The sequence below is a fragment of the Scyliorhinus torazame genome, chromosome 3, assembly GCF_047496885.1.
Source record: "Scyliorhinus torazame isolate Kashiwa2021f chromosome 3, sScyTor2.1, whole genome shotgun sequence".
NCBI classification, from domain to species: Eukaryota; Metazoa; Chordata; class Chondrichthyes; order Carcharhiniformes; family Scyliorhinidae; genus Scyliorhinus; species Scyliorhinus torazame.
The window spans coordinates 6,768,389-6,796,296 of NC_092709.1; the positions used below are offsets into that span (position 1 = coordinate 6,768,389).

The window sequence follows — 27,908 nt, forward strand, 5'->3', positions numbered from 1 at the left end:
TAATAACTGACTCACTTCAGGTGCCAACATTTGATGGGGTATTTTTGTTTTGGGATTCCTTGACCAGTTTCCTTTCTGACAGGTTTGTAGCCTGGCAAGATTCCTGCGCTCTGTCTTCTCTGGGAGGGCACTTGCTACTTTCAAATAACTCACTGGGAAAGCATGGACTGCTGTTACATTGCTAGTTACCTAGCAACATACAGGAGGGGGGAATCTCTGGAACATTATACAGTGACACTGCCAGCTATTGGAATTTGCAGCACTCCGCATTGCTCTGGCAAGAACCTATTTATTTATTTATATACAAAAGGAATAGCATTTTGCAACAGGTCATTCAGCAAATTAAGGTCATTGACGCATGCGCCCAGTCAGCCGGTTGTTTGCTCTGGCGTTTTCAGGAGTAATGGTGTAGAGAGAGAGACATGGAAGGTGTGTCTGAGTGAAGGAACTGGAAGGAGGTTGTTTGCAGAGTTCCCCTGTGAAGGCGGACGGCAGGAAAGCGCAGAGACGGGGGAGAGGTGCTGCTCGACCTGAGCTCAGTGCCTGGGACAGGTGTGGAGCCGGAGACAGAGGCTCTTGCTGCTGGGAGCATGTGGAGCTGCAGACTGACAGTGTTGCTGGCGACAGGTGAGCGGGGCTGGAGCTGGTTTGAGAGGCACTCCGCAGTCTGCTGCAATCCCGAGGCAGGAAGAGCCCGGACGAAGCTGCTGGCTGGAAACTATGCTGTTTGCTCCCTTGGCGACTGCCTCCCGTGTGTGTTCTGGGTGGGAGCAGAAAGTTGTCAGAGGGTTGCAGTTGTTTCTCTGTTGGCAACAACACCTGATTCTGAAATGTAACCTTCACCCCGGGGCAAAGTATATCCCTCCTGACAGCGGCAGGTTGGGGCAGGACCCAGCTGTGGGTGAGGGAAATGAGATGCACTCTGTGCACCCAGCAATGCAGCATAGTTAATGTTTAACTTTCCTGTGTCAGTGGCGGCTTTCGTGGGAAACACTCTGGTCTCTGAGTCACAACATTCCAGTACTGAGGGAGTGTTGCACTGTCAGAGATTTAGTACTGAGGGAATGCTGCACTGTCAGCGGGTCAGTACTGAGGGAATGCTGCACTGTCAGAGGGTCAGTACTGAGGGAATGCTGCACTGTCAGAGGGTCAGTACTGAGGGAGTGTTGCACTGTCAGAGATTCAGTACTGAGGGAATGCTGCACTGTCAGAGGGTCAGTACTGAGGGAGCGCCGCACTGTCAGACGGTCAGTACTGAGGGAGTGCTGCACTGTCAGCGGGTCAGTACTGAGGGAGTGCTGCACTGTCAGCGGGTCAGTACTGAGGGAATGCTGCACTGTCAGAGGGTCAGTACTGAGGGAGTGTTGCACTGTCAGAGATTCAGTACTGAGGGAATGCTGCACTGTCAGAGGGTCAGTACTGAGGGAGCGCCGCACTGTCAGACGGTCAGTACTGAGGGAGTGCTGCACTGTCAGAGGGTCAGTACTGAGGGAGTGCTGAACTGTCAGAGGGTCAGTACTGAAGGAGTGCTGCACTGTCAGAGGGTCAGTACTGAGGGAGTGCTGAACTGTCAGAGGGTCAGTACTGAAGGAGTGCTGCACTGTCAGATGGTCAGTACTGAGGGAGTGTTGCACTGTCAGAGATTCAGTACTGAGGGAGTGCTGCACTGTCAGAGAGTCAGTACTGAGGGAGTGCCGCACTGTCAGAGGGTCAGTACTGAGGGAGTGCTGCACTGTCAGAGGGTCAGTACTGAGGGAATGCTGCACTGTCAGAGGGTCAGTACTGAGGGAGTGCTGCACTGTCAGAGGGTCAGTACTGAGGGAGTGCTGCACTGTCAGAGAGTCAGTACTGATGGAGTGCTGCATTGTCAGAGGGTCTCTGCTGAGGGAGTGCTGCACTGTCAGAGGGTCAGTACTGAGGGAGTGCTGCACTGTCAGAGGGTCAGTACTGAGGGAGTGCCGCACTGTCAGAGGGTCAGTACTGAGGGAGTGCCGCACTGTCAGAGGGTCAGTACTGAGGGAGTGCCGCACTGTCAGAGGGTCAGTACGAAGGGAGTGCTGCACTGGCAGATGGTCAGTCCTGAGCGAGCACCGTAGTGTCAGAGGGCCAGTGCTGAGGGAGTGCGGCACTGTCTCGGTCAGTACTGAGGGAGCGCCGCAGTGTCAGAGCATCAGGGCTGAGGGAGCGCTGCACTGTCAGAGGGTCAGTATTGAGCGAGCGCTGCAGTGTCAGAGCATCAGGGCTGAGCGAGTGCTGCACTGTCAGACGGCCAGTGCTGAGGGAGTGCTGCAGTGTCAGAGGGTCAGTACTGGGGGAGTGCCGCACTGTCAGAGGGTCAGGACTGAGGGAGTGCTGCACTGTCAGAGGGTCAGTACTGAGGGAATGCAAGAGGGTCATTTCTGAGGCAGTGCTGCAGTGTCAGAGGGTCAGTACTGAGTGAGTGCTGCACCTACAGAAGGTCAGTTTTGAGGGAGCGCTGCACTGTCAGAGGGTCAGTACTGAGGGAGTGCTCCACTGTCAGAGGGTCAATACTGAGGGAGCGCTGCACTGTCAAAGCGCCAGTCCTGAGCGAGCGCCGCAGTGTCAGAGGGTCCGTGCTGAGGGAGTGCTGCATTGTCAGATGGTCAGTGCTGAGGGAGTGCTGCATTGTCAGAGGGTGAATACTGAGGGAGTGCTGCAGTCTCAGAGGGTCCGTGCTGAGGGAATGCTGCACTGTCAGATGGGCAGTACTGAGGGAGTGCTGAGGGAGTGCCGCACTGTCAGAGCGTCAGTTCTGAGCGAGCGCCGCAGTGTCAGAGGGTCAGTGCTGAGGGAGTGCTGCACTGTCAGAGCGTCAGTTCTGAGCGAGCGCCGCAGTGTCAGAGGGTCAGTGCTGAGGGAGTGCTGCACTGTCAGATGGGCAGTACTGAGGGAGTGCTGCAGTGCCAGAGGGTCAGTGCTGAGGGAGCTCCGCAGTGCCAGAAGGTCAGTACTGAGGGAGCGCCGCGCTCTCAGAGTCAGTACTGAGGGAGTGCCGCACTGTCAGAGGGTCAGTACTGAGGGAGCGCGCCCTGTCAGAGGGTCAGTACTGACGAAGGGCTGCAGTGCCAGAAGGTCAGTACTGAGGGAATGCCGCACTGTGAGAGCATTAGTACTGAGGGAGCGTGCCCTGTCAGAGGGTCAGTACTGATGAAGGGCTGCAGTGTCAGAGGGTCAGTATATGGACGATATGGGAATAGTGTAGATGGGCTTTAGAGTGGTTTCACAGGTCGGCGCAACATCGAGGGCTGAAGGACCTGTACTGCGCTGTAATGTTCCATGTTCTATGTACTGATGGAGCGCCGCACTGTCAAAGAGGGTCAGTACTGCGTGAGTGCTGCACCTACAGAAGGTCAGTACTGAGGCAGCGCCGCACTGTCAGAGGGTCAGTACTGAGGCAGCGCCGCACTGTCAGAGGGTCAGTACTGAGGCAGCGCCGCACTGTCAGATGGTCAGTTCTGAGGAAGCTTCGCACTGTCAGAGGGTCAGTACTGAGGGTGCTCCGCACTCTCAGAGGGTCAGTAGTGAGGGAGTGCTGCACTGTCTTGGGGTCAGTACTGAGGGAGTGCGGCACTGTCAGCGTGTCAGTACTGAGGGAGTGCCGCAGTGTCAGAGGGTCAGTACTGAGGGAGTGCCGCAGTGTCAGAGGGTCAGTTCTGAGCGAGCGCCGCAGTGTCAGAGGGCCAGTGTTGAGGGAATGCAAGAGGGTCATTTCTGAGGCAGTGCTGCAGTGTCAGAGGGTCAGTACTGAGTGAGTGCTGCACCTACAGAAGGTCAGTTTTGAGGGAGCGCTGCACTGTCAGAGGGTCAGTACTGAGGGAGTGCTCCACTGTCAGAGGGTCAATACTGAGGGAGCCCTGCACTGTCAAAGCGCCAGTCCTGAGCGAGCGCCGCAGTGTCAGAGGGTCCGTGCTGAGGGAGTGCTGCATTGTCAGATGGTCAGTGCTGAGGGAGTGCTGCATTGTCAGAGGGTGAATACTGAGGGAGTGCTGCAGTCTCAGAGGGTCCGTGCTGAGGGAATGCTGCACTGTCAGATGGGCAGTACTGAGGGAGTGCTGAGGGAGCGCTGCACTGTCAGAGGGTCAGTACTGAGGGAGCTCCGCAGTGCCAGAAGGTCAGTACTGAGGGAATGCCGCACTGTGAGAGCATTAGTACTGAGGGAGCGTGCCCTGTCAGAGGGTCAGTACTGATGAAGGGCTGCAGTGTCAGAGGGTCAGTATATGGACGATAAGGGAATAGTGTAGATGGGCTTTAGAGTGGTTTCACAGGTCGGCGCAACATCGAGGGCTGAAGGACCTGCACTGCGCTGTAATGTTCCATGTTCTATGTACTGCGCCGCACTGTCAAAGAGGGTCAGTACTGCGTGAGTGCTGCACCTACAGAAGGTCAGTACTGAGGCAGCGCCGCACTGTCAGAGGGTCAGTACTGAGGGAGTGCGGCACTGTCAGCGGGTCAGTACTGAGGGAGTGCTGCACTGCCAGAAGGTCTGTGCTGAGGGAGTGCCGCACTGTCAGAGGGTCAGTACTGAGGGAGTGCTGCACTGTCAGAGCGTCAGTTCTGAGCGAGCGCCGCAGTGTCAGAGGGTCAGTGCTGAGGGAGTGCTGCACTGTCAGATGGGCAGTACTGAGGGAGTGCTGCAGTGCCAGAGGGTCAGTGCTGAGGGAGCTCCGCAGTGCCAGAAGGTCAGTACTGAGGGAGCGCCGCGCTCTCAGAGTCAGTACTGAGGGAATGCCGCACTGTGAGAGCATTAGTACTGAGGGAGCGCGCCCTGTCAGAGGGTCAGTACTGACGAAGGGCTGCACTGTCAGAGGGTCAGTACTGAGGGAGTGCTGCACTGTCAGAGGGTCAGTACTGAGGGAGTGCTGCACTGTCAGAGGGTCAGTACTGAGGGAGCGCGCCCTGTCAGAGGGTCAGTACTGAGGGAGCTCCGCAGTGCCAGAAGGTCAGTACTGAGGGAATGCCGCACTGTGAGAGCATTAGTACTGAGGGAGCGTGCCCTGTCAGAGGGTCAGTACTGATGAAGGGCTGCAGTGTCAGAGGGTCAGTATATGGACGATATGGGAATAGTGTAGATGGGCTTTAGAGTGGTTTCACAGGTCGGCGCAACATCGAGGGCTGAAGGACCTGTACTGCGCTGTAATGTTCCATGTTCTATGTACTGATGGAGCGCCGCACTGTCAAAGAGGGTCAGTACTGCGTGAGTGCTGCACCTACAGAAGGTCAGTACTGAGGCAGCGCCGCACTGTCAGAGGGTCAGTACTGAGGCAGCGCCGCACTGTCAGATGGTCAGTTCTGAGGAAGCTCCGCACTGTCAGAGGGTCAGTACTGAGGGTGCTCCGCACTCTCAGAGGCTCAGTAGTGAGGGAGCGCTGCACTGTCTTGGGGTCAGTACTGAGGGAGTGCGGCACTGTCAGCGTGTCAGTACTGAGGGAGTGCCGCAGTGTCAGAGGGTCAGTACTGAGGGAGTGCCGCAGTGTCAGAGGGTCAGTTCTGAGCGAGCGCCGCAGTGTCAGAGGGCCAGTGTTGAGGGAGCGCTGCACTGTCAGAGGATCAGTGCTGAGCGAGTGCTGCACTGTCAGAGGATCAGTGCTGAGCGAGTGCTGCACTGTCTCGGTCAGTACTGAGGGAGTGCTGTAGTGTCAAAGCATCAGGGCTGAGGGAGTGGTGCACTGTCAGAGGGTCTGTACTGACGGAATGCTGCACTGCCAGAAGGTCAGTACTGAGGGAGTGCCGCAGTGTCAGAGGGTCAGTACTGAGGGAGTGCTGCACTGTCAGAGCGTCCGTTCTGAGCGAGCGCCGCACTGTCAGCGGGTCAGTACTGAGGGAGTGCTGCACTGTCAGAGGGTCAATACTGAGGGAGTGCCGCACTGTCAAAGCGTCCGTGGTGAGGAAGTGCTGCACTGTCAGAGGGTCAGTACTGAGGGAGTGCCGCACTGTCAGAGGGTCAGTACTGAGGGGGTGCTGCATTGTCTGGGTCAGTACTGAGGGAGTGCCGCACTGTCAGAGGGTCTGTGCTGAGGGGGTGCTGCATTGTCTGGGTCAGTACTGAGGGAGTGCCGCACTGTCAGAGGGTCTGTGCTGAGGGAGTGCTGCACGGTCAGAGGGTCACTACTGAGGGAGTGCTGCACTGTCAGAGGGTCTGTGCTGAGGGAGTGCTGCACGGTCAGAGGGTCAATACTGAGGGAGTGCCGCACTGTCAGAGCGTCCGTGGTGAGGGAGTGCTGCACTGTCAGAGGGTCAGTACTGAGGGGGTGCTGCATTGTCTGGGTCAGTACTGAGGGAGTGCTGCACTGTCAGAGGGTCTGTGCTGAGGGAGTGCTGCACGGTCAGAGGGTCAATACTGAGGGAGTGCCGCACTGTCCGAGGGTCAGTACTGAGGGAGTGCTGCATTGTCTGGGTCAGTACTGAGGGAGTGCTGCATTGTCTGGGTCAGTACTGAGGGAGTGCCGCACTGTCCGAGGGTCAGTACTGAGGGAGTGCTGCACTGAAGGAGGGTCAGTACTGAGGGTGCGCTGCACTGTCCGAAGGTCAGTGCTGAGGGTGCGCTGCACTGTCAGAGGGTCAGTGCTGAGGGAGTGCTGCACTGTCAGAGGGTCAGTACTGAGGGAGTGCTGCCCTGTCAGATGGTCAGTACTGAGGGAGTGCCACACTGTCAGAGGGTCAGTACTGAGGGAGTGCTGCACTGTCAGAGGGTCAGTACTGAGGGGGTGCTGCACTGTCCGAGGGTCAGTACTGAGGGAGTGCTGCACTGACAGAGGGTCAGTACTGAAGGAGTGCTGCACTGTCAGAGGGTCAGTACTGAAGGAGTGCCGCACTGTCAGAGGGTCAGTACTGAGGGAGTGCCGCACTGTCAGAGGGTCAGTACTGAAGGAGTGCTGCACTGTCAGAGGGTCAGTACTGAAGGAGTGCTGCACTGTCAGGGGGTCAGTACTGAGGGAGTGCTGCACTGTCAGAGGGTCAGTACTGAGGGAGTGCTGCACTGTCAGAGGGTCAGTACTGAAGGAGTGCTGCACTGTCAGGGGGTCAGTACTGAAGGAGTGCTGCACTGTCAGAGGGTCAGTACTGAGGGAGTGCTGCACTGTCAGAGGGTCAGTACTGAGGGAGTGCTGCACTCTCAGAGGGTCAGTACTGAGGGAGTGCTGCACTGTCAGAGGGTCAGCACTGAGGGAGAGCTGCACTGTCAGAGGGTCAGTACTGAGGGAGTGCTGCACTGTCAGAGGGTCAGTACTGAGGGAGTGCTGCACTGTCAGAGGGTCAGTACTGAGGGAGTGCTGCACTGTCAGAGGGTCAGTACTGAGGGAGTGCTGCACTGTCAGAGGGTCAGTACTGAAGGAGTGCTGCACTGTCAGGGGGTCAGTACTGAAGGAGTGCTGCACTGTCAGAGGGTCAGTGCTGAGGGAGTGCTGCACTGTCAGAGGGTCAGTACTGAGGGAGTGCTGCACTGTCAGAGGGTCAGTACTGAGGGAGTGCCGCACTGTCAGAGGGTCAGTACTGAAGGAGTGCTGCACTGTCAGGGGGTCAGTACTGAGGGAGTGCTGCACTGTCAGAGGGTCAGTACTGAGGGAGTGCCGCACTGTCAGAGGGTCAGTACTGAGGGAGTGCTGCACTGTCAGAGGGTCAGTACTGAGGGAGTGCCGCACTGTCAGAGGGTCAGTACTGAGGGAGTGCCGCACTGTCAGAGGGTCAGTACTGAGGGAGTGCTGCACTGTCAGAGGGTCAGTACTGAGGGAGTGCCGCACTGTCAGAGGGTCAGTACTGAAGGAGTGCCGCACTGTCAGAGGGTCAGTACTCAGGGAGTGCTGCACTGTCAGAGGGTCAGTACTGAAGGAGTGCTGCACTGTCAGAGGGTCAGTACTGAGGGAGTGCTGCACTGTTGGAGGTGATATGTTCAGTCCAGGCTGTCTACCCTCTCCCAGGTGGGTGTGAAATATCCCATGGCCTGTGTGGAAGAGCAGGTATGTTTTCCTTCTTTGTCTCTCAATCAACATCACAATAACAATGATCTGGGTCATTATCACATTGCTGTTTGTGTAATCTTGCTGTGCTCACACTGTCAGCGGCGTTTCCTCCATCACAACAGCGGCTGCACTCCAAAAATGACTTAATTGGTTGTGAAGAGATGTGTGGTGTTCGTGACATGTGGTAAACCACTGTGTTCTGATATTAGAGGTTGTACGGTAGAACCTGCAGTATAGGTTCACCTGTGGCCCCTGCCTGCTCGCTCCGCCCAGGAGGCGGGGTATTAATATGCGTGGCCTCCAGCTTGCAGCCATTTCGGCAGCTGCTGTGGGAGGCCACACATCTGATACTAATAAAGCCTCAGTTTGGATTCAACTTCGTCTCCAGTCAAATTGATCGTGCCTCAATTTATTAGGATCAGATTCAGAAGATGGACCCCCGGGTCAAACCGGATTGCCTGCAGCTGGATCCACACGCAAGCGACGCCAGAAAGGACTTCCAGCACTGGCGAGCTTGTTTTGAAGCGTATATCAACGCGGCACCGACCCCTGTACCAGAGGCTCAGAAGATTCAAATATTGTACTCCAGACTCCGCTCAAGTCTTCCTGCTGATCCAGGATGTACCCAATTACGCTGATGCCATGACTCGACTTATGAGCAGAAGACGAACACGCACTTTGCCAGAAATGCGCTCGCGACGCGTACTCAACTACCTGGTGAGTCAATCGAGGGCTTCTGGAGGGCCCTGATCCCACTAGTTCGGAACTGTGACTGCCAGGACGTTACAGGTAAGGAGCACTCAGATCTCCTTATGCGGGACGCTTTTGTAACTGGGATTGGGTCTGATGTTAAAGGCAGAGGCTCCTAGAAGACACCACGCGCGATCTCGCAGAGACTAAAACACGAGCGCTTTCCATGATGGCCGCCCTGCGCAATGTCCAGTCCTATGCCCCCAACCGCGTGGCCCACTCCTCCTACGCTTAATGGGCCCCACAGGCAGCCGCCCCAGCTGCTACTCCCCCAATACGCCTGCGCTATGCACCAGCCAGTGATCTCCGGGTGGCCCCGATGCTATTTTTGCGGCCAACAAAGACACCCCCGCCAACGCTGCCCGGCCCGCGCTACCCTTTGTAAGGCCTGCGGGAAGAAGGGCTACTTTGCAGCGGGGTGCCAGGCCCGCTCAGCGGCCGCGGTCGCGCCCCCCCCCCGGAAAATGGGCGCCGCTATCCTCCTCTCCTCCCCAGGCCATGTGCGACCAATGGGCGCCGCCATCTTCTCCTCCGCGCAACACGTGCGTTCCATGGGTGCTGCCATCTTGCTCCACACCCACAACGTGCGTTCCATGGGCGCCGCCATTTTGTAATCCCCAGGACCTCCAGGCGCCGCCATCTTGTCCACCCCGCAGTACTTGGATACCAACGGCGTTTCAGGACCCCAACTCAACGGCCGCCTCACTACCCGACGATCAACCATGTCTCGCCTCCATGGAAATCGACCAGTCCCGACCACATACTCTGACCAACGCATCCAGCAGCGTGAAAGTCAACAGCCATGTGACCTCCTGCCGACTGGCCTCCGGGAGCACCGAGAGCTTTGTACACCCGAATAGGGTAAGGCGCTGCTCCCTTGAGGTACACCCTACCAATCAAAGTATCTCCCTGGCCTCCGGATCCCATCGCATAGCGATCCGGGGGTACTGCACGGTCACGCTCACAGTCCAAGGCATAAGAGTTCCGTGGCTTTCGCCTCTATGTCCTCCCTAACCTCTGTGCTGCACTTAACCTCGGCCTGGACTTCCAGTGCAATCTCCAGAGCCTGACCCTTAAAATCGGCAGACCCTTACCACCCCTCACTGTGTGCGGCCTCGCGACCCAAAAGGTCGATCCTCCTTCCCTATTTGCCAATCTAACTCCAGATTGCAAACCCGTCGCCACCAGGAGCAGATGGTACAGCACCCAGGATAAGGTCTTCATCAGGTCCGAGGTCCAGCGGTTGCTTCAGGAGGGAGTCATTGAGGCCAGCAACAGCCCCTGGAGAGCTCAAGTGGTAGTGGTTAAGTCTGGGGAGAAAAACCGAATGGTCGTGGACTACAGTCAGACCATCAATAGGTACACGCAGCTCGACGCGTACCCCCTCCCATGCATATCTGACATGGTTAACCAGATTGCACAGTACCGGGTCTTCTCAACGGTGGACCTGAAATCCGCCTACCACCAGCTCCCCATCCGTAAATCGGACCGGCCATACACCGCCTTCGAAGCAGACGGCCGGCTATATCACTTCCTTAGGGTCCCCTTCGGCGTCACCAATGGAGTTTCGGTCTTCCAGAGGGAGATGGACCGAATGGTCGACTGGTAAGGCTTGCGGGCCACGTTTCCGTACCTAGACAATGTGACCATCTGCGGCCATGACCAGCAGGACCACGACGCCAACCTCGCTAAATTTCTCCGCACTGCCACTCTCCTCAACCTCCCATATAACAAGGAGAAGTGTGTGTTCCGTACAAACCGCTTAGCCATCCTTGGCTATGTGGTCCAGAATGGAGTTCTGGGGCCCGATCCCGACCGAATGCGCCCCCTCATGGAGCTCCCCTCCCCCAAGGCCCTCAAACGCTGCCTGGGGTTCTTCTCATATTACGCGCAATGGGTCCCAAACTATGCGGACAAGGCCCGCCCACTCATACAGTCCACTCATTTCCCCCTGACGGCCGAGGCCCAACAGGCTTTCGCCCGGATCAGAGCTGATATTGCCAAAGCTGGAATGCTCGCTGTAGACAAAACACTTCCTTTCCAAGTAGAAAGCAACGCATCGGACTTCGCCCTTTCCGCCACCCTCAACCAGGCAGGCAGGCCCGTGGCATTCTTTTCCCGCACCCTCCGTGCCTCTGAAATTCGGCACTTATCCGTCAAAAAAGAGGCCCAGGCTATCGTTGAGGCTGTGTGACATTGGGGGCATTACCTGGCTGGCAGGAGATTCACTCTCCTCACTGACCAACGGTCGGTAGCCTTCATGTTCAACAACAGACAGCGGGGCAAGATGAAAAATGATAAAATCTTGCGGTGGAGAATCGAGCTCTCCACCTATAATTACGAGATGAAGTATCGCCCTGGCAAACTCAACGAGCCCCCAGACGCCCTATCCCGAGGTACATGCGCCAGCGCACAGGTAGACCGACTCCGGGCCCTGCACGACAGCCTTTGTCACCCAGGGGTCACTCGGTTGTACCACTTCATTAAGGCACAAAATTTGCCCTACTCCGTCGAGGAAGTAAGGACGATCACCAAGGACTGCCAGGTCTGTGCGGAGTGCAAACCGCACTTCTACCGGCCGGACCGCACGCACCTGGTGAAGGCCTCCCGCCCCTTTGAACGCCTCAGCGTGGATTTCAAAGGCCCCCTCCCCTCCACCGATCGACACACATTTCCTCCGTGTTAATGATGAATACTCCCGGTTTCTCTTCGCCATCCCTTGTCCCAACATGACGTCTGCCACCGCCATTAAAGCCCTTAATTCTATCTTCACTCTGTTTGGCTCCCCGGCCTACATCCACAATGACAGGGGATCCTCATTCATGAGTGATGAGCTACGTCAGTTCCTGCTCAGCACGGGTATCGCCTCCAGCAGAACAACGAGCTACAACCCCCGGGGAAACGGACAGGTAGAAAGGGAGAATGGGACAGTACGGAGGGCCGTCCAGCTGGCCCTGCAGTCCAGAAATCTCCCGGCCTCCCGCTGGCAAGAGGTCCTCCCTGATGCACTACATTCCATTCGCTCATTACTCTGCACTGCTACTAACAGTACACCGCATGAACGTCTTTTTGCCTTCCCCAGGAAGTCCACATCCGGGGTGTCGCTCCCAACTTGGCTCGCAGCTCCGTGAACCGTGCTTCTCCGTAAACATGTGCGGCTCCACAAGGCGGATCCGTTGGTGGAGAGGGTGCACCTGCTCCACGCAAACCCACTGTACGCCTATGTGGCATTCCCCGACGGCCGCCATGATACCGTCCCCCTCAGGGACCTGGCACCAGCAGGTTCCACCCCCGGCGCCACCCTCCCCTCCCCCTGCCCACGCCTGTCGATGAAGAGGATTTTGGCACGCTCCCGGAATCAACTTCGACCACGATAGCACCAACATCGCCGGCTCCACTTCGTCGACCCCAGAGGACCATCAAGGCGCGGGACCGGTGAACTAGAGACATTTTTTTTCCTGCTCTGTAAATATTAAAAATTGCTAATTGTATCTCGTTAGACAACGCCGGACTCAATTTTAACAGGGGAATGTGGTAAACCACTGTGTTCTGATATTCGAGGTTGTACGGTAGAACCTGCGCTACAGGTTCACCTGTGGCCCCTGCATGCTAGCTCCGCCCAGGAGGCGGGGTATAAATATGCGTGGCCTCCAGCTCGCAGCCATTTCGTTAGCTGCTGTGGGAGGCCACACATCTGATACTAATAAAGCCTCAGTTTGAATTCAACTTCGTCTCCAGCCAAATTGATCTTGCCTCATGACAAGTGCCAATTATTGACAACAGGTTTTAGGTTTGAGGTTTACAACAATTTGCAAAGGAAACTTCTTTTTTAAAAAAAATATATTTTATTAAAGTTTTCAAACAATTTTTCCACTTTACAAATCAACATAAAAAATAACACAATAACTAACATTATTTAAATAAAATAGTGAACTAACAAAGTAACAAAAAATAGTGCCCCCCCCCCCCCCCCCCCCTGTGCTGCTGCTGATGACGATCTATTTTACCTTAATGTTCCGCGAGATAGTCAAGGAACGGTTGCCACCGCCTGGGGAACCCCTGAACCGATCCCCTCAACGCAAACTTCATCCGTTCCAGTTTTATGAACCCTGCCATGTCGTTTATCCAGGCCTCCACGCCGGGGAGTTTTGCTTCCTTCCACATGAGTAAGATCCTTCGCCGGGCTACCAGGGACGCAAAGGCCAGAATATCGGCCTCTTTCGCCTCCTGCACTCCCGGCTCCTCCGCTACCCCAAATATAGCTAACCCCCGGCCTGGCTTGAATCGGACCTTCACCACCTTTGAAATCACTCTTGCCACTTGTTATAACCTGCCTACTTACCATTGGCTGGGGACTAATGACTATCCCACAATCCTGTGGGAGTATGAGCTTCCCCAATGAGGGGGGAGGAGAAACCACTAGTAAACTCCTAGTATAAATAAAGCTGGCCAGTTTAGGAACCAGCAGGAAGGAGTATGTAGCAAGGGAAGTTGCTGCTGCTGTTATGTATATAAGTTATAGTAAATAAATGTTATTACTTTGTATCCTTAAAACTCGTGCTGGATTCTTCGTGGCCCTCACAAAACCACTCCCCTCCAGTACTCATCCAGTGCCGGACACGACCAGAACATGTGTGTGGTTCGCCGGGCTTCCCAAGCACCTGCCGCACCTGTCCTCCACCCCGAAGAACCTGCTCAGCCTCGCTCCCGCCATGTGTGCTCTGTGTAGAACGTTGAATTGTATCAGGCTAAGCCTGGCACGCGAGGAAGAGGATTTACCCTACTTAGGGCACCAGCCCACAGCCCCTCCTCAATCTCCTCCCCCAGCTCTTCCCATTTTCCCTTCAGCTCCTCTACCCGCGCCTCCCCCTCATCTCATCTCCTGATATATTTCAGATACTTTGCCCTCCCCGACCCACCCGCCCCCGAAATCACTCTATCCTGGATCCTCTGTGTCGGGAGCAGTGGAAATTCCCTCACCTGTTGCCTCGTAAACGCCCTGACTTGCATGTATCTAAAGATATTCCCCGGGGGCAACTCATACTTTTCATCCAGCGCTCCCAGGCTCGCGAATGTCCCGTCGATAAACAAATCTCTCAATCTCCTAATTCCTGCCCGATGCCAGCTCTGGAACCCTCCATCCATCCTTCCTGGGACAAACCTATGGTTGTTCTTGATCGGGGACCATACCGAGGCACCCGTCACACCCCTATGTCGCCTCCATTGCCCCCAGATCCTTATGGTTGCCACCACCATTGGGTTTGTGGTATACCTTTTCGGGGAGAGTGGTAGCGGCGCCGTCACCAGCGCCTTTAGGCTCGTTCCTTTACAGGACGCCATCTCCAGCCTCTTCCACGCCGCCCCCTCTCCCTCCCCCATCCACTTGCGAAACATCGCCACATTGGCGGCCCAGTAATAATCGTCCAGATTCGGCAACGCCAGTCCCCCTCTATCCCTGCTGCGCTGCAGGAACCACTCCTTACCCTCGGGGTCTTCCCTGCCCACACGAAACTCATAACATTCCTATCTATTTTCTTAAAGGCCTTCGTGATCAAAATGGGGAGACATTGAAACACAAAAAGAAACCTTTGGGAGGACCATCATCTTGACCGCCTGCACTCTGCCCGCCAGTGAGAGCGGCAGCATATCCCACCTCTTGAAATCCTCCTCCATCCGCGTCAGATTGAGTTTCTGTAAAGTTCCCTGGCTACCTGAATCCCCAAATATCGGAAGCTCCTTTCCGCTCTCTTTAGCGGCAGGCCATCTATCCCTCTTCCCTGATCCCCAGGGTGTATTACGAAAAGCTCACTCTTCCCCATATTAAGCCTATATCCCCAAAAATCTCCAAACTCCTTCAATATCTGCATAACCTCTGTCATTCCCTCCACAGGATCCGCCACATACAGCAGTAGGTCATCTGCGTAGAGTGACATTCGGTGTTCCTCTCCCCCTCTAACCACCCCCCTCCATTTCCTAGAGTCTCTCAACGCTATGGCCAGTGGTTCAATTGCCAGCGCGAACAGTAATGGGGACAGGGGGCACCCCTGCCTTCCCCTATGTAACCGAAAATACTCCGATTTCTGCCGATTTGTGACTACACTTGCCACTGGGGCCCCATAGAGGAGTTTGACCCAACTGACAAACCCCTCCCCGAACCCAAACCTCCTCAACACCTCCCATAAATACTCCCACTCTATCCTATCAAATGCCTTCTCTGCATCCATCGCTGCCACTATTTCTGCCTCCCCTTCCGCTGGGGGCATCATTATCACCCCCAACAGCCGTCGCACGTTGACATTCAATTGTCTCCCCTTTACAAACCCTGTCTGGTCTTCATGCACCACCCCCGGGACACAATCCTCGATCCTCGTCGCTAGCACTTTTGCCAGCAACTTGGCGTCTACATTCAGGAGCGAGATAGGCCTATAAGACCCGCATTGCAGCGGATCTTTATCCCGCTTCAGGATTAGTGATATCGTCGCCTCCGACATTGTCGGGGGTAGGGTCCCCCCTTCCCTGGCCTCGTTAAAGGTTCTCGCCAGCAGCGGGGCCAACAAGTCCACATATCTCCTATAAAATTCCACCGGGAACCCGTCTGGTCCCGGGGCCTTCCCTGCTGCATGTTCCCCAGCCCTTTAGTCACCTCGCCAACCCCGATTGGTGCCCCCAGACCTGCCACCTCCTGCTCCTCCACCCTCGGGAACCTTAGTTGGTCCAAGAACTGTTGCATCCCCTCTTTTCCCTTCGGGGGTTGGGACCTATACAGCCTCTCATAAAAAGTCTTAAACATCTCATTTACCTTCCCTGCTCTCCGCTCCGCTCCGTAGTTCCCGTTTCATCCCTAACTCCCCCTATTTCCCTCGCCGCTATCCTCTTACGAAGTTGTTGGGCCAGCAGCCGGCTCGCCTTTTCCCCATACTCGTATCTCATCCCCTGTGCCTTCCTCCACTGTGCCTCTGCCTTCCCTGTGGTCAGCAGGTCAAACTCCGCCTGGAGTCTTCGCCTCTCCCTATGTAGTCCTTCGTCCGGGGCCTCTGCATATCTTTTATCCACCCTCAAAATCTCCCCCACTAATCCCCCCCCCCCCCCCCCATTACCAGGCTTCCTACCTCCAGGTCCGGGATACGTCCCAGCATCCGCTTCATAAATCCCGCATCATCCCAGTCATATACATTTACCAGCACGACCTCCCTTCCCTGCAATCTACCACTCACCATCAGATATCTACCACCGTTGTCCACCACTATATTCCTAGCTTCGAACGACACCCGTTTCCCCACCAATATAGCCACCCCTCTATTTTTTGCGTCCAGCCCTGAGTGGAACACCTGTCCCACCCATCCTTTCCTTAATCTAACCTGATCTGCCACCTTCAGATGCGTCTCCTGAAGCATGGCCACGTCTGCCTTCAGTCCCTTTAAGTGCGCGAACACTCGGGCCCTCTTAATCGGCCCATTTAGGCCTCTCACATTCCACGTGATCAGCCGTATTGGGAGGCTGCCCCCCCCCCCCTGCCGACTAGCCATCCCCTACTCCAGGCCAGTCCCATGTCCAGGTCCCGTGCACCCACCCGTCCCCCAGGCGGCGCACTCCCGCCCCGACCACCTCTTCCCTTGCCAGCTCCCTCTCGCTCCCAGCAGCAGCAACCCAGTTATCCCCCCCCCCCCCCCCCCCCCCGCTGCTAGATCCCCATCTAGCATGGTTACTCCCCCCATGATGCTTCCGAAAGTCAGCTGACTCCACCTGACCCCAGCTTCCCCCGCTCTCTCCTTGACCCCCCCCCCCCCCCGGTGTGGAACTCTCATCCTCCTTGCGCCTATCTTCCCGCCATCATCTCTTTTCCCGCGCTTTCCTGGATCAGCTCCGCCCCCTATGGCGCAGCTCCCCCATTCCCCATCCCCCACCTCTGTCCCTTTTTCCACCGGCGCCCACATTTCTCAGTGTTCCCCCCCGTCAAGAAGAGAACCCCCCCCCCCCCCCCCATCTATCGTCCCGATACTGTGAACCTCCCATTCTCCAATTTACATTTCTGTACATCAACATCGCCATCTCCCCCACAGCATCAGTCCCTCAGTTCTGATCCAATTTCTCTTCTTGGATGAAGGTCCATGCCTCGTCCGACGTTTCAAAGTAGTAGTGTCTATCTTGGTGCGTGACCCACAATCGCGCCGGCTGCAGCATCCCAAACTTTACTTTCTTCTTGTGTCGCGCCACCTTGGCCCGATTAAAACTCGCTCTCCTTCTCGCCACCTCCACGCTCCAGTCTTGATACACTCGTATCACCGCGTTCTCCCACCTGCTACTCCGTACCCTCTTGACCCAACTCAAAACCGCCTCTCTGTCGGTGAAGCGGTGAAATCTCACCACTATCGCCCTTGGTGGTTCTCCAGCCTTTGGTCTCGTCGCAAGGACCCGGTGAGCCCCTTCCGCCTCCAGGGGGCCCGAGGGGGCCTCAGCTCCCATTAGCGAATGGAGCATCGTGTTCACATCAGCCCCAACGTCAGTTCCCTCCACTCCCTCGGGGAGACCCAGAATCCGGAGGTTCTTTCTCCTCGAGCTGTTCTCCAGGGCTTCGAGCCTTTCGATACACCTCTTAATGTAGTACCTCGTGCGTCTCCATTTTTACCGCTAGGCCCAGAATCTCATCCTCGTTCTCAGCTGCCTTCGCCTTCACCCCACGGAGCTCTATCGCCTGGGCGTTTTGCATTTCTTTTAGCCCTTCGGTTTCCAACAACATCGGCGCCAGCACCACCTCCTTTAATTCCTCCACACACCGTCGAAGGAATTCCTGCTGGTCCGGGCCCCATGTCGTCTGGGCTCCATCCGCCGCCATCTTGCTTCTTCCTTCTCTCCTCTGCCGCTGCTCCAAAGGATCGTTCGCAATCTGGCCACTACTGCCGATCTTTTCCATACACACCAAGGGGGACTCCTTACTTCGTCACCCCACACTGGGTTTGGTCCGAAAAAATTTCCGTTGGGGCTCCCAAAAAGAGCCCAAAAGTCCGTTCGAACGGGAGCTGCCGAAACGTGCGGCTTAGCAGTGCATCGGCGCAAAGGAAACTTCTATCCCAAGGAATATTTTGCCAGTGTTTGGACAAGCTGTTGCTATGAGTGAACAGTAAAGATAGATTTATGTATACTGAGTACTTCCAGGACCTCCCAGAGCATGTCACGGCCAATTAGGTAAGTTTTGAAAGTGCAGTTGCTGTTATAATGCAGGAAACACAGCAGCCAATTTGACAGAGCAAGATCCCGTTATCCAGATCACCGGTTTTTAGTGATGTTGCTTGAGATATAAATATTAGTCAGGATGCCAAGGAGAACTCAGTCGCTCTTTTTTTTGAAACTGTGTTTAGATTTTTAGGTCCACTGACACAGACCTAACTCCACAGTCTGCTCCTCTGAACATCTCGCCCAACAGACGGCATATCTGACAGCGCAGCTCACGTCCACAACACCATGTCTCATTTTTGCTGGTGATCGAGAGTGGACTGACGGGGCAGTAATTGGCTGGCCTGGATTTGGCCTGCTTTGTGTTGACAGGATACAGCTGGGTAATTTTCCACACTGCCAGATTGACGTCCTTGTCAGGTCTGTACTGGAACAGCTTGGCTAAGGGTGCGGCAAGTTCTGGAGCACAAGTGTTCAGTACTATTGCTGGAATATTGTCAGGGCCCACAGCCTTCGCAGTGTCCAGTGCCTTCAGCTGTTTCTTGATCCCTCGTGGGGTGAATCATAGAATCCCTACAGTGCAGAAGGAGGCCATTCAGCCCATCGAGTCAGCACCGACCCTCTGAAAGAGCACTCTACCTAGGCCCAACTCCCTGTAACCCCACCTAACCTTTTTGGGCACTAAAGGGTCATTTAACTTGGGCAATCCGCCTAACTTGCACATCTTTGGACTGTGGGAGGAAACCGAAGGACCCGGAGGAAACCCACGCAGACACTGGGAGAACGTGCAGACTCCACACAGTCACCCGAGGTCAGAATGGAACCTGGGTCCTTGGTGCTGTGAGGCAGCAGTGCTAACCACTGTGTCACCATGGCAGCCATAGGTATAAGAATCATATTTGCCGAAGACTAACATATTGGGGCCTCCAGAGGAGGGGGAGTTGGATCATTCACTCAGCACTTACGACTTAAAATGACTCCTTGCACGTCTGCACTGATGTGCTGAGCACCCCCATCATTGAGGGCAGGGAACATTTTGGAAGCCTCCTCCACGCATTAGTTGTTTAATTGTCCACCACCATCCACGGCTGGATTTGGCAAAACTGCAGATTTATTGGTTGTGGGATCGCTTTGTTCTGTTTATAAGCAGGGCTGCTTCCATTGTTTAATATGTGTGATCCTGTGTTCTAGCATGTTTAGTATGTGTGATCCTGTGTTTAGTATGTGTGATCCTGTGTTCTAGCTGTGTTTAGTATGTGTGATCCTGTGTTCTAGCTGTGTTTAGTATGTGTGATCCTGTGGGGTGAGGAATAGGATGAGACATGAGGTTACAGATTGTGGTTGCATACAATTCTGCTGCTGCTGATGGCCCTCAGCATCTCAATGATGCCCCATGTTGGGTCGATAGACCTGTTCAAAATCTATCCCACTTGGCATGGTGGCAGTGCCAGACAATGCATGGAGGGTACCCTCAATGTGAAGACAGGACATGTCTCTCTAAGGACTGTGTGCAGTTGTCGTTCCTCCCGATTCTATGACGGGTAGATTATGTGACGGGTAGATTCTCTTGGATGAAGGAAAGTAGGTTTTTCCCTCTTGCTGGTTCTCTCACTACCTGCCACGGACCCAGCTTGGTAGGTATGTCCTTCAGAACACTGGCCAGCTCGGCAAAATCTCCTGCTGCCTCGCCACACTTGGTACTCCAAAGTCTGATGCAGAGAATATTCTGTTCCTTTGCTACACCCAGTACTTCTTCCAAGTGGTGTTCAACATGGAGGAGTACTGATTCATCAGTTGAGAGAAGGTGGTAGGTGGGAATTAACAGGAGGTTTCATTGCTTGTGATGCCATGAAACGTCATGGGGGTCCAGAGTCAATGTTAAGGACTCCCAGGCCACTTCCTACTGATTATTTCCCACTGTGCCACACTTCTGAATGGGCCAGTCTTTACCTCGGGATAGTGATGAAGGAGTTTTGCGTGTTGGCTGATGGGTCTGATTTAAGCAGAACTAAGTTGGGCTGTTGTATGTCTAGCCTGTTGGGCAGCTTCACAAATGCTACCTGTTTTTAATGGAGCAGGCTGTACAGGGTCAAGCAGTCTCTGCATGCCATGATTCACATGGTTAGTATGGAGGTACAGCATGTAATTAGGAAAGCGAATCGAATATTATATTTATTGAGAGAAATTGATTACAAAAGTAGGGAGCTCATGCCTGTAAGTGACTATAAAAGTTTCTATAAATATGCGAAGAGAAAAAGATTGATAGAAACGAATGTCGGCCCCTTACAGTCAGAAACGGGGGAATTTATAACGGGGAACAAAGAAATGGCCGAGGAACTAAATTCTTTCTTTGCTTCTGTCTTCACAAAGGAAGGCATGAATAATATACCAGAAACAATAATATATCTGGGAAACACCAGTTTTAGTGAGGAGCTGAAGGAAATTAGTACTAGTAAAGAAATGATTTGGGGGAAATGAGATTGAAGAGGACAAATCTCCAGAGCCTGATAAATTTCACCCCAGAGTCCTTGTAGCCCGAGTAATAGTAGATCCAGTGGTGGTCATTTTCCACAATTCCTTGGACTCTGGAATGGTTCCTACAGATTGGAGGGTAACTCATATAACCCCGCTATTCAACAAGTGAGGTAGAGAGAAAACAGGCAATTATAGACCAGCGAGCCTCACATCGGTAGTCGGGAAGTTGTCAAGAGTCCATTATCAAGGATTTTGTAGCACAGCTTTTGGAAAGCAGCGGTGTAATCGGATAAAGTCAGTGTGGATTTACAAAAGGGAAATCGGGCTTGACAAATCTCCAGGAATTCTTTCAAGTTGTAAAAGTTGGAATAAATGATTTTCTGATTAGCAGGCAGTGACTAGTGGGGCACTGCAAGGATCTGTGCTAGGACCCCAACTGCTCACATTATATATTAATGATTTGGACAAGGAAACTACATTTAGTTATGTCCAAATTTGCAGATGATACAAAGTTGGGTGGGAGGGTGAGCTGTGAGGAGGATGCAGAGATGCTTCAGCGGGATTTGGACAGGTTGAGAGAGTGGGCACATGCATGGCAGATGCAGAAAAATGTGGATAAATGTGAGGTTATCCGCTTCGGTAGCAAAAATAGGAAGGCAGATTATTATTTGGGTGTAATTTGAGAGAGGCGGATACTCAGCGAGACCTTGGTGTCCTCGTGCATCAGTCGCTGAAAGTAAGCGTGCAGGTACAGCAGGCAGTAAAGAAGGCGAATGGTATGTTGGCCTTCATAGCGAGAGGATTTGAGTATAGGAATAGGGATGTTTTACTGCAATTGTATAGAGCATTGGTGAGGCCACACCTGAAGTATTATGAGCAGTTTTGGTCTCCTTATCTGAGGAAGGATGTTCTTGCTACGGAGGGAGAGCAGCGAAGGTTTACCAGACTGATTCCTGGGATGGTGGGACTGTCATATGAGGAGAGACTAAGTCGGTTAGGATTATAGTCATTGGAGTTTAGAAGAGTGAGAGGGGATCTCATAGAAACTTACAAAATTCTAACAGGATTGGACAGGGTAGATTCAGAAAGAATGTTCCCGATGGTGGGGGAGTCCAGAACTAGGGGTCATGGTTTGAGGATAAGGGGTAAATCTTTTAGGACTGAGGTGAGGAGAAATTTCTTCACCCAGAGAGTGGCAAATCTGTGGAATTCACTCCCACAGAAAGTAGTTGAGGCCAAAACATTGTGTAATTTCAAGAAGGAATTCGATACAGCTCTTGGGGCTAAAGGGATCGAGGGGTATGGGGGGAGGCGGGATCAGGGTATTGAACTTGATGATCAGCCATGATCATAATGAATGGTGGAGCAGGCTCGAAGGGCCGAATGGCCGCCTCCTGCTATTTTCTATGTATGTTTCTATATTTGCTTCAGTTGAACAGGGCGTTGGTGAGACCACATCTGGAGCGCTGTGTACAGTACTGGTCACCTTATTTAAGGTAAGATGTAAATCTGTTGGAAGCTGCTCAGAGAAGGTTTTCTAGATTAATACCAGGAATGGGCAGGTTATCTTGCGGGGAAAGCTTGCACCGGCTGGGCTTGTATCCACTGGAGTTTAGAAGATTTAAGAGGCGACTTGATTGAAACATATAAGATCCTGAGGGGTATTGACAGGGTGGGTGTGGAGGGATGTTTCTTCCTGTCGGAGAATCGAGAACTAGGGTTCACTGTTTAAAAATAATGGGTTGCACATTTAGGTCGGAGATGAGGGTAGAACTCTCTTCCTTTAAAGGCAGTGGAAACAGAGTCTTTGAATATCTTGGCAGAGCTAGATTCTTGATTAACAAGGTGGGGTGTAAGGTTATCGGGGGTAGGTGGGGATGCCATTCAACCCAACTGTCCATGTCAACACTTGTGCTCCACCCAAGGCACCTCTTGGGGTGGCACAATGGTTATCACTGCTGCCTCACAGCGCCAGGGACCTGGGTTCAATTCCAACCTTGGGTGACTGTCTGTGTGGAGTTTGCATGTTCTCCCCGTGTCTGTGTGGGTTTCCTCTCGTTTCCTCTCACAGTCCAAAGATGTGCAGATCAGGTGGATTGGCCATGAGCAATGCGGGGGTTACAGGGAAACTGTGAGGGAGTGGGCCTAGCTAAGGTGCTGTTTCTGAATGCTGTCCAGGAGATTACAGATAGCTGCAAGAAAAATAGGGTGGTAATAGTCGGTGACTTTAACTTTCCCAACATTGACTGGGACAGCCACAGCAATAGGGGCTTCGATGGAGAGAAATGTGTTGAGTGGATTCAGGAGAAATTTCTCATTCAGCATGTGGATGGCCCGACTAGAGAGGGGGCAAAATCTGACCTCCTCTTGGGAAACAAGGAAGGGCAGGTGACAGAAGTGTTAGTGAGGGATCACTTTGGGATCAGCAACCAAAAGTTTTAAGATAACTATGGAGAATGATAGGTCTGGCCCAAAAATTAAAATTCTAAATTGGGGCAAGGTCAATTTTGATGGTATTAGACAAGAACTTTTAAAAGTTGATTGGGGGAGTCTGTTGGCAGGCAAAGTGTTGGTAAGCGGGAGCCTTTCAAAAAAGTGTTAATTTGGGTTGAGGTTGAGCACATTCCTCTTAGAGTGAGGGGTAAGGCTGGTAAAAGTAGGGAACCCTGGATGACTCGGAATATTGAGGCCCTGGTCAAAAAGAAGAAGGAGGCATATGACATGCATCGGCAGCTGGTATCAAGTGGATCCCTTGAAGAGTGTAGAGGTTGTTGGAGTAGAGTTGAGAGGGAAATTAGGAGGGTAAAAAGGGGACACGAGATTGGTTTGGCAGATAAGGCAAAGGAAAATCAAAAGCACTTCTACAAATACATAAAGGGCAAAACCGTAATGAGGGAGAGAGTAGGGCCTCTTAAGGATCTACAAGGTCATCTATGTGTGGATCCACAAGAGATGGGTGAGATCCTAAATGAATATTTCTGTATTTACTGTTGAGAAAGGCAAGGATGTTGGGGAACTCGCTGGGAGCCTTAAAGCGCATCAAGGTAGATAAATCCCCAAGACCTGATGAAATAAATCCCACGGTAGTGTGGGAGGCTAGGAGGAAAATTTCAGGTCCCCCAGCAGAGATATTTGAATCATCGACAGCTACAGGTGAGGTGCCTGAAGATTGGAGGGTAGCAAATGTTGTGCCTTTGTTTAAGAAGGGCCGCAGAGAAAAGCCTGGGAACTACAGATCGGTGAGCCTAACGTCTGTGGTGGGTAAGTTGTTAGAAGTTATTCTGAGAGTCCGGATTCTCAGGCATTTGGAGGCAAGGACTGATTAGGGCTTTGTGAGTGGAAAATCATGTCTCTCGAATTTGATTGAGTTTTTTTGAAGGGGTAGCCAAGGAGGTAGATGAGGGCAGTGCAGTTGACGTTGTCTACATGGAATTTGGCAAGGCCTTTGTCAAGGTACTGCATTGTAGGTTGTTGCATAAGGTTAAATCTCACGGGATCCAGGGTAGCCAATTGGATACAAAATTGGCTCTACAAAGACAACAGTTGTAGAGGATTGTTTTACAAACTGGAGGCCTGTGACCAGCGGTGCCCCTCAGCGTTCAGTGCTGGGCCCACTGTTAGTTGTTGTTTGTTATTTATTTTAATGATTTGGATGAGAATTTAGGAGGCATGATTGTAAGTTTGCAGATGACATTAAGATTGGTGGCATAGTGGACAGTGAAGAAGGTTATCCAGGATTGTAATGGGATCTTGACCAATTCAGCCAGTGGGCCATTCAATGGCAGATGGAGTTTAATTTAGATAAATGTGAGATGTTGCATTTTGGTAGCTCAAATCAGGGCAGGACCCACTCAGTTAATGGTAGGGAGTTGGGGAGAGTTACAGAACAAAGAGATCTGGGGTACAGGTTCACAGCTCCTTGAAGGTGGAGTTGCAGGTGGACAGGGTGGTGAAGAAGGCATTCGACATGCTTAGTTTCATTGGTCAGAACATTGAATACAGGAGTTGCGACGTCTTGCTGAAGTTGTACAAGACATTAGTAAGGCCACACTTGGAATACTTTGTACAGTTCTGGCCACCCTGTTATAGGAAGGATATTATTAAACTAGAAAGAGTGCAGAAAAGATTTACGAGTATGCGACCAGGACTTGATGGTTTGATTTATAAGGAGAGGCTGGATAGGCTGGGACTTTTTTCCCTGGAGCGTAGGAGGCTTGAGGGTGATCTTATCGAGGTCTATAAAATAATGAGGGGCATCGATAAGGGAGATAGTCGACATCTTTTCCCAAAGGTCGGGGAGTCTAAAACTAGAGGGCATAGGTTAAAGGGGAGAGATACAAAAGGGTCCAGAGGAGCAATTTTTTCACAGACGGTGGTGAGTGTCTGGAACGAGCTGCCGGATACCGTGGTAGAGACGAGTACAATTTTGTCTTTTAAAAAGCACGGGAAAACTGGGCACCGAGGGGAATGGGCCAAATGCGGGCAAATGGGATTAGTTCATTGGTAAAACCTGGGCAGCATGGACAAGTTGGGCCGAAGGGCCTGTTTTCATGCTGTAAACCTCTATGACTATGAATGTCGGTGCAGACTCGATGGGCCAAATGGCCTCCTTCTGCATTATAGGGATTCTATAATTCTCTTGCTTTACTTCATCAGTCTCTATCAGTGTAATCCACAGTCCTCCCTCATGTATTTATTTAACTTTCCTGTAAATGCATCATTTTACTTTTATTCTTTACAGCAGTGTGATCTGAAAAGAGTGACGTTCTGGATCACTTCAGTGGTCAATCAGTCATCATCTTTGTTGTGCTCTTGTCTGGGTGGTTGTAGAATGAGTTGTGACTGAATTACTTTCTCCTCTAAACTCTGAGATGGAGGCTAATTCTGATGTCTTTAGTCTTGACTCCAATTCAACATTTAGTTGAAGCAGAGACCTTTTGTTTAATACCTTACATCGCTCGGGAACTGGACCACCTCCTGGAATCAACCTCCGTCATTTCATCTGGGGTTAGCCTTGTCAACAAGAACAGCATCTTTGTGAATTTGTTTTTAACAATTATAATTTATATTGTTTCCCTGTAATCCTGAAGTGTTTAAGATTGAAATTTGTTCTTCAATGACCGGTTTTATTTTGTGTCCATGAAGAGCTTTGTCAGCAGGAAGGTGCAGGGCAAAACTGGAACAAACGTGTCCTCTCCCGAGTGATAATTCCAATTAAATTTATGATTTTGACATAAACGAGCTTGAAGCCATAGAACAAATAAATTAATAGGGTTGGTTGTTATTTGAGCTCCCCCAATACTCGTTATTCCTAATTTCAACAGCGTCCCGTTCACCACACCCTCTGAGCTCACTGACCTACCGGTTAAGCAATGCCTCAATTAAAACATTTTCGTAGTTGTGAGCCTCGCTGGCCAGGCCGGCATTTATTACCCATTCCTAATCACCCTTGAGAAGGTGGTGGTGAGCTGCCTTCTTGAACCGCTGCAGTCCCTCCCCGGGTTTGGCGGCGGCAAGGGGTACACTCAATAGGAACAACAGCGGTTGACAACAGCGGGCCCAGAAGAGCTGACCGCTGACCGCCAGCAAGCCGCTCTCCGTCACTGCAGAACACGCAGCGGGGGAAGGAACATCCCACCCCTAAAGTTACTTCCAAGAGGTATTTTCTAAGGGATGCTTTTTAATATGTCAGTCATCTTGGCCACTGCTATCAGGAGACCATGATTCTCAAGACTGCAAAGTTGTTTCAGCTTTTAGAAAATAATACTTTGTGATATGGCATATGAATAATTTAAGAATGACGAGTGGTGAAATTAGCAGAATAGGTGAATGTGAATGAACATCTTAACGGAAAGTTCCATTTAGCAGGGGAATACAGCCATAGTTCCAAGCACGAACTAATATGCACCTATTCATGAAGTAACGAACTGTATTCCTTTTACTTCTAAACTTCAACAGTACATTAAGACATAAAGTATAACATGCTACAGTATACAGGTGGGGGTTCCAGGTAACTGTGTAAATGCTTCCGGTTGGTGAAGTTATTGAGGCAACATCAGAAATTCCAGCGAGTAGAGAATCCTGATTGGTAGAATGCCGAGTAACACAAGTTTTACTGTATATGAATATTTACTCATGCACTCTCTTCAATACTGTCCAAGTTGGGAGCGATACCCCGGATGTGGACTTCCTGGGGAAGGCAAAAAGACGTTCATGTGGTGTACTGTTAGTAGCAGTGCAGAGTAATGAGCGAATGGAATGTAGTGCATCAGGGAGGACCTCTTGCCAGCGGGAGGCCAGGAGGTTTCTGGACTGTAGGGCCAGCTGGATGGCCCTCCAGACCGTCCCATTCTCCCTTTCTACCTGTCCGTTTCCCCGGGGGTTGTAGCTCGTCGTTCTGCTGGAGGCGATACCCCTGCTGAGTAGGAACTGACGCAGCTCATCGCTCATGAATGAGGATCCCGTCGCTGTGGATGTAGGCGGGGAAGCTGAACAGAGTGAAGATAGAATTAAGGGCTTTAATGACGGTGGCAGACGTCATGTCGGGGCATGGGATGGCGAAGGGAAACCGGGAGTATGCATCAATCACCGTGAGGAAATATGTGTGTCTATCGGAGGAGGGGAGGGACCCTTTGAAATCCACGCTGAGGCGTTGAAAGGGGCTGGAGGCCTTCACTAGGCACGCGCGGTCCGGCCGGTAGAAGTGCGGCTTGCACTCCGCACAGACCTGGCTACAAAATGCATTTATTTTAAAGGTCATGTACACAGATTTAAAAACGTGAACATTAGTGACCGAAGGAGCCAGGTGACTGACCCTCGAGCAAACCAGAATCTGGATGGGGCACCCGAGGTTCTGAGAGCGAGTGAAAGCCTGGCTGAGTTCAAGAAAAAGGTGCAGGATGGGACTTCCGGTGACGGCGGGCGGGAGGCGGCCGCACAATGGAGGGCTCCCGTTCGGGAACGGCATTTTCGGGGCTTTAAGCCCGGTCCCAGGGTCCACGGAGGCGGCAGAAGCAGGGAGAAGGCATGGAGGAGGCACAGTGAAGAAACAGGAAGCGAGGGTGAGCAAGAAAACGGCTGAAAAAAAACAGCCGAAGGTCCGTCGGGGAGTGGAAAGGTCACCGCGGGGTCACCAAGGAGAATGGAGGCTGGAGCACCAGGGAAGGCCGCACTGCTTACGGCTGAAGAAATAACGAAGGTGATGGCTGCGGAATTTGAAAAGCAGTTGGCGCAGATTGCGAAATGCATGGAGACGGTGAGGAAGGAGATGAGGGAGGTTTTGAGTGCGCTGGTGGAGGAGGCGGTTTCCCTGGTGAGGACGGAGGTGGCGAGCGCAGTGGCGGAGGTGCGAGAGCAAGGGGAGGTGCTGAAGGAAGTGGAGGAGACGTTATTGCAGCACGGTGATCAACTTGCCTCGATGGGGAAGGAGATGCGGAAGGTGATGGACACTAACAAGGATCGGCGAGGAAAAATGGAAGACCTGGAAAACAGATCCAGGCGACAGAATTTGAGGATTGTGGGGCTGCCCGAAGGAGT

At 52.7% G+C, this 27,908-nt stretch overlaps 1 protein-coding gene across 3 annotated transcripts in view; it reads left to right on the top strand.

The window, feature by feature from the left end:
• Positions 1-342: 342 nt before the first annotated feature.
• Positions 343-27,908, top strand: part of btc (betacellulin, epidermal growth factor family member) — a 106,875-nt gene continuing 79,309 nt past the window's right edge. For 2 of the 3 annotated variants that reach the window (XM_072495239.1, XM_072495241.1), the window contains exon 1: positions 353-627. In XM_072495239.1, coding sequence (XP_072351340.1) covers positions 591-627 — 37 coding nt within the window. In that variant the 5' untranslated portion in view covers positions 353-590. Of the gene's footprint in view, positions 628-27,908 lie in introns of all 3 variants that reach the window. The other variant, XR_011940075.1, reaches the window with a different exon arrangement.